The sequence below is a fragment of the Blennius ocellaris genome, assembly GCF_963422515.1.
Source record: "Blennius ocellaris genome assembly, chromosome: 13".
Taxonomy (NCBI): Eukaryota; Metazoa; Chordata; class Actinopteri; order Blenniiformes; family Blenniidae; genus Blennius; species Blennius ocellaris.
The window spans coordinates 17,853,043-17,860,079 of record NC_137662.1 but is presented as its reverse complement, the minus strand read 5'-3'; the positions used below and the strand labels follow the sequence as shown (position 1 = coordinate 17,860,079).

General features: G+C 43.0%; 1 protein-coding gene across 1 annotated transcript; it reads right to left on the bottom strand.

Moving 5' to 3' along the window:
• Nucleotides 1-221: 221 nt before the first annotated feature.
• Nucleotides 222-5,063, bottom strand: polh (polymerase (DNA directed), eta; the record flags this gene model as incomplete). Its single annotated transcript, XM_080507446.1, has 10 exons — nucleotides 222-1,195; nucleotides 1,865-2,037; nucleotides 2,139-2,204; nucleotides 2,931-3,054; nucleotides 3,201-3,320; nucleotides 3,442-3,545; nucleotides 3,668-3,846; nucleotides 3,945-4,174; nucleotides 4,273-4,407; nucleotides 4,927-5,063. The coding sequence occupies 10 exons, from the start codon at nucleotides 5,061-5,063 to the stop codon at nucleotides 364-366; spliced, it is 2,100 nt and encodes a 699-aa protein (XP_080363572.1). The 3' UTR covers nucleotides 222-363.
• Nucleotides 5,064-7,037: the final 1,974 nt, after the last annotated feature.

Sequence of the window (7,037 nt, the reverse complement as noted above, 5' to 3'; positions counted from 1 at the left end):
ACATTTGATATTTTGGATTTCTCCGCTTTTCACAAGGACTCAATTTTGGTAAAAGCTTAACATTTCTGAAGAGAAAAGGCCAAAGCTTCATTTACTTGTTATGAAACACCGTAATATCAACTATCTTCAGAAGGGTCCTTCTTTTAGGACGTGGCTTTTCATTCTGTAGGAAACCAAAAGGAGCATAGTGCATGTTTGCAAAATTTGTGTTTTACAATATAGGATGCAAGGTGAGAAACAACACTTCAGTTAAAAGTGACGACACACCCTCAGCCCATTCATCCAAATGGTGGATGATGCTTAAAAGCAGCAAACTGGGGAGTGACTTGTTATGAGATCGGTGTTTTGTTTCCCCACACACCCTCAGTTTCTCTTGAAAAAAGAATCCAAGGTGCCCGCACCTCCACCTTGGGTTCGCTGTTTTTTTGCTGCAGGTCCTGACGGGCTTTTGGTTTTTGTCTTGCCCCGCGAGGAGGAGGTGGAGCTTCCTGATCTAAGAGGGGATGAAGATGGGAGAGCGGGGGAAGATAAAGAGCCTGTGGAGGAGGAGGAAAGTTTATTGTGGAGGTCCAAGGCAAAGTGGTAGTCTGTGTGTTCAGGCATTTCCCACACCAGCACGTCCTGACCGCAACGCTCGCAGGTCAACAGGTCTTCTTTGGACACGCTGGAGGAGCGATGGTTCATCTGGATATCGGTGTCCAGATCGTCCCTCGAGTCGTCGCACGGAGATCCAACAGCAATGGTGTCGCTGAGGCCTTCTTCATCAACGGGTCCGCATGTTGGTCCCGTTTCAGACTTCAGGCTCTTCTTGTGAAAGAAAGAGGAAATGCCACCAGAGAGCCTCGTCGAAGAAGCAGTGCAGCTTGTATTCATCTCAAGCCGACTCTCGGCTTCGTTACGAAGGCTGGAGGACGAGGGGGAACTTGTGACGCTCGCGCCGTCGTCAACATCCTTTCTCACCTTCGCCTTTTGTTTCACAGCTGCCTTCTGAAAGAAAGACTGAATGCTGCCTGGTTGTTGTGCGCACCGGGATTCATTTCTCGCTTCAGAGGGCAGCTTAACGGACGACTGAGTGCTGGAGAAAAGGCTCTGGGTTGAGGGGAAGTCGCTGGACAGGAAGCCAGCGATGGCCCCCGCTGAAGGAGCGTCACTGAATTTGCTTGCCGAGATGTGCAGCAGAGTGAGAGGCGGCGTCCTGAGGACGAGAGGTGAGACGCATCAGACCCAGAGCAATACTTTAACCCTTCAAATTCAACCGATTAGAACTTCCTCGATCCATCACATTTCTCCCAAATCAGCAATAAGTGAAAGACAGTCAGTCAAACATGATTTAGAATAGTTGTGCTGGACATTGCCAGTGCTTGTGTCGATTTTAAAAAATTGTGAAAAACACCACCCACTAGAAGACATTTCTGCTCTACTTTTCTCAGATCCACATTAACGTTGCCGTGTCGTTTTGTTGATGCCTTGGCAAAAAGCCCCCCGATTCATAGTTTTTTTTTATGCATTATTATCTTTATCATTGTAACAAGGACAGTACGACGGAAGTTTCATATGATCTGTACATCCACTAAAAACCCTATAAAATCCACTGTACATCACATATAGAAACCACAAAAAAAAAAAAACTATACAAATTCCCCTCAAACACCATCAAATCTAAGAAAATCCCCGAACAAAAGTAGAATAAAAACAAGCAGACACCCGTCACTCACAGTCAAGCACGCATTCTGTCGTGACATTGTATGGATCCCCGATAAAACATTGCACATCAAATCTATTTAAGTGTGGTGATTGTTGTCGAGTAAAAAAAATTGTTCCTTTTTCCACATGACTGAACACATGCTATATAAATCCCCGTTACCATGCGGCCTGGTGGTTTCCTGCCGTGTTGAGACTCTTGATGATGGCGAAGCTGTCACTGGAGATTTTTGTCGCCTCGTAGCGCACTAAAGCACAACACCGGGAGAAGCTGCTCGGTCTCTTGTCGCCGAGCTGCCGCACGCCGACCGTCAGCAACTTGGCCACTCGACCATTCTGCCAGACGGTGAGAAACGGCAGATGTGAAAGCAACTTGCTCACGGCGCCCAGCTGAGGGTGACAGAAGCCGTTTGGCTATAAAAGGAAAACTCTCGTACCACTTCTCTGTCCTTGGTCAGCCTCTCCTCCAATTCCAGAGCCAGCCGATGAAGCCAGTGTTGTATCTATGCGTTTTAAAACAACAAGGAATAGTAGAGTTGCATTAACTTCATACAGATGTGGCAAATGTAGTTTTGTCATATAATAAGAAAACATTTATGTTGTCATTTCACTTATTTAAATTCTTATATGCAGGGGTGGAATTAACCAATTACAAGTCCTCGTGGTTCAGTAGAATTTTTTGTCTCTCCATTTAGTTCTACTCCGCAAGTGATGAGGCATGTAATCTATTTTGGTACTTTTTCAAAAGTACTTCTATTACTTTAATTCATATTCTAACTTCAAGGGGTTTCTTTTCTGCTTTGTTAGTTTGAGAAATGTGCTTTGAACATATATCTTTGTATACACGGAAATGGCATCAAATGGCTTTTAACAATTTTGGGAAGAATCATTTTACTTGAGTAGTTCTCCAACAGTGGTCTCACATGGTTTGGCGTGCAATTTAAGCAATGTAACAGTAGCTGTATCCGAGTACTGATTTTCAATACTCTTTCTGTAAACATTCAGCTTCCCTTTTTTTTTTTCTTTCAAAAAAGTAGTAGTCTGTTCCTCCCTTTCTCTTTAAAAATAACTGACCTTTCTGACTGTATGAAATATTGCATCTGACATAAGACGATTGGAAATGGCATTTTCTGTTCCATTGTTTCCCGATAGTCGTCGTTGATTCAGAGGATTGGGGGAAATTTTTGTCCAATTGAGTTCGACATTTAGAAGAGAGGATAAACGTCTACCTGCTCTTTAGTGGCCAGCGACGTCTTCCCGGGGAAGTTTTTACTGCAGCCAATGGACTTGGGAAGCTGTCTTGGTTTGACGGCTTCAAACTCCATTCCCCGACACAAGTCATACAGCCACGGACTGCAGAGCATTTCAAGGACGAAAGGCAGTTGGGAAAATCATTTAATTTCAGTCACTTTACGGGGAACTTTTATCAACAGGTTTTCTTCAAACTCCAGGATTTAGGTTGTCTGCCAATATTTAAAGATCCTTTTTTTTTTCCTTACCCAGTTTTATCTCCAAAGTGCTGTCCTAGCTGGGCCTGAGAGAAGCGAGTGAGATCTCCCATGTTCTCTACTCCCAGGGTTTCTTTAATTGAGGCCCCCAGTTTACCTCCGAGGTTCCGACTACACGGAAGACAAAAAAAAACAGAAACGAAAGAGTGTTTGAGAATCTTTGTCAGCCAGGCTTCTTGTCAAAACTTGTGTATTGGTAATAGAAATGTCATTCACACGGAATTAAACTCACATCTTGCCAATGGGCAGAGAACTGAAGAGTTGAGTCACAGAGTCCAAAGGCAAAATGGTTTGTCTGTTAGGTTTGTTCAGACCACAGGCTAGTTTTGCCAATACCTTTAAAAAGGAGACAGGAATACAATACTCCTTTAGCCAATCGTGCAGGAATCACAATACATTTTGACACGCAACCTCTGAAACAATATCAGAATATTTAGTAACCTGACTTTATGTCCTACCTTATTGTGCGAAATGCCTGCTGAACAGCGAAAACCTGTGTGCTTCTCCACGGCTGCTCTCATTTCCTCAACAATCAGAGCTCCCACAGTTAACTGCAGCTCGGCAGAGCTCTGCTCCCCGACTGAAGGGACGCGGAGGGACGCCACCCACTGCTTGACACCTCTGGATCGCTGCTCCTCTGAGGACAAACAAAATCCTGTGAGTGGCGTACGGCAAAGGTTTCTATTCGGTTCCATCAGTGAGGAGTTAATTAGTAAAATATGGCCTGCGGCAAACCTTTATCCGAAACAGCATCCTCAGCCGGTTCCAGTTCAAGCAAGCTTTGTGGGTAGCCCTGGACATGGGTGGTCTTCAGGTGCAAAGCCTCAATGTGTTCGTCAGTCATGTTTGCCAGCCGCTGCTGGACTGCAGCAGTCAAATCCATGTAGGCCTCATCGATGCTGGCTCTCTCAATCACAGCAAAGCGAGACATCACCTCAATCACCTCCACACTCGCTTCCCTGTAGCTACAAAGTGATGACAGCTGTGTTCAGCTGAGACATTTGGGAAAGATAATTATCTGTCTTATTCCAAAAGTTGAAGGCTGTGCACCGCCAGCACTTACGGCGTCAAGTCGGCTTTGCCATGAGACTCTCGTACTCGCGCCACTTGGAGATCTGCACACAGACTTTTGGCGTCGTCCACCCAAATACCCCTGGTTACGCCATGGGCCCTGGCCTCGTAGCTCACCGCTATGATACTAACAGAGGATCACATGTACGTAGTTGAAAGTGACAATTTCAAGACATGCTGAGAAAGTGAGAACACGTAGAGGAAAATACAAGGTCATCTGTGGTCGATGTACAAAGGGTGGGTTGCCAGCACAGAGACAAAATGATCAATGCAACTGATGCAATCTTTTAAGGTTAGCAAGGGGCATTTCCGAGTGGTCTGGGGGCGATGTCGCTCATACACAGGTCAGTGTGGCCAAAAGTGCTGCCTCATAATGCTTGAGACAAGGCAGGATATTGTGATACAAATAAGCATCTCGTTCACTGTGTGTGTGTGTGTGTTACTTCTTTACTGCACAACATTTAACTGCCTGAAATCAGCGTTGTGTGTCTTTTTGATCTTTGTTTTCCGTCATAACTTGGACGATCTGTCAGTGTTTTGGATCAGGCATCCAGAGGCCTAACAGCACTGCAATAACACAACTGGCAGCTGCAGTCGCACTCGTCATTAAAAAAAAAAAACAATTGTCTCTGTATCAGAAACTCACCCGCCGCCTTTCCACGTCTTGTACTGGGCCACAACACACGGCGTGCCCTTCAGAGCCGGGTTCAGCCTCTGCTCCACCTGCACGTAGAAGCAGTCCATGTCGACCAAAGCCACCACTCTGTCCTTCCCGTACTCCATGAAAGACGAGGAGAATTGGTCAGGTAAGAAAGCATATATACACGAACGGTCACAAAGTCCAGGAGGATCCGGTAACAGCTGAAGCGGGAGCCGAATTATTACATCCGCAGCTTTGTATTTCGCGCAATAATCACGAGTTACATAAAAACGTCATCAACAGTCGACGAATAACGGAATGACGTGGCGTCGGCGTCACTCCTGGTCAGCCATCTTGGTGAGGTCAACAGTTCTCAAAACGCCGACAACATGTTTACAACCGTTGAGATGTTGAACATATAAACAAGTCATTTTACCTCACTGATATGAACTTGGGAGTTTTGCCAACCGCCAGTAAACAATCTAAATCGAGTTGTCCATCCATATTTTATGCCATTTTATCCTGTTCAGAATTGCAGAGATCTACCATTCATGGTGGGCTGGGCAAAGCAATTATTTATTTCAAACGATAAATCTCATAATGATTTATTCAATTATCTAAACACTTATTTTTTGGGGTCATTAATTATTTGATCATTACTTGATTAATATAGGAATTTACACATTGTAAATATGAAAAAGGCTTTGATTCTTAAACTATTGCAATGTTTATTCAACATGTCTTTAATACATTGTAATGCAGTATTTTTTTCTGAAATCTCTCAAAATTCCAAAATAAAATTCAAGCAAGAATTCAGTGGTGCGGAATAATATAATTAGAGTGAACAGCTACATGCAATGTTGAAACGGTAAACATTTGACAGACAGTTCTATCTGGATTATCCAGACAGTGTTGGACAGATGCACTTTCTTGTGGGTCTGGAGAACAAATTCTCTGGATAGTAACAATGAAGGCAACACTGTGTTGGAAATCAAAACTCACATGTTGTGATATTATCTGTTGAGTTTTTTGGGGGCGCAGCTGAAGACTCAATCAGATATTGGCAACAGAGTGGAAGATTTTCATGTAAGCTGTGATTGAAAATTGACTTTTAGCTGGTCAAAGATGTACCTGTCGATCGCGATTTGGAGTCACTATTGAAAAAAATGCACGTTTTTGGACTGTAGGGGGAAACTGGAGTACCAGGAAGAAACCCATGAACATACAGGATAACATGCAAACTGCACACAGAAAGGCCCAGATGGCATTTGAACCGATGACTTTCTGTGAGGTGAGAACGCTAACCACCGCCCCTCCATGCAGCCTCATGGGTACATGTATATTCAAAAAAACAAAAAAAAAGGGACATTTGAACAAACTATGCATGAGTCCCTGTAAGTAGATCCAGAATCAATACAATTGTTGGATTTCGAGGTGGCTTTCAGAAATGTGTTTTCAAAAAAATGTATGCTACATAGACCATATAAAGAGAGAAGTTAAACAGTACACAAATAACAGCAGAAACATGAGGTGGATAGAGTCAAGTTAAAAACAATCAAACTGACAGAATGTTTAAAACCTGACTGTACATTCCATCAGGACCTGTGTGGAAAGTGAATGTCCATTTAATTTAGAAACACTCTGAAAATAAGACAGTGATTCAAAGTAATCTACTGTCACATCTGAAATCAAATGATTTGCTAATGTCTTAGTTTGTATGGTTTTAAGCATAAACTGTTTGCCAAAATCTTAATAGTATATCTATATATAGAGATGTATAGGTATATCTAAATATATATCACACAATAAAATGTGAGTGAAATAAAAACTCAAATAATACAACAAGATATCAAGACTTTATTAGTGACTGAAAAAGATATGAATAAAAACTTCAGTCAGTACCAGTAGAGTGTAGTTTCATTATGGAAGAGATACAGTGTTTTGATCTGGTGGCCACAACAAAAACCCCATAAAACAAAGGCTGGTTGATAATAGGAGGAAGAGTTGCAAAAACGAGAAATGATGCCAGATAAGAATATTCACTGTCACAATGAAAGGGCTCATTCATCAACAGCTCTCATGCCAACATGCCCTTTCTCTTCCACCTGATACTCGCT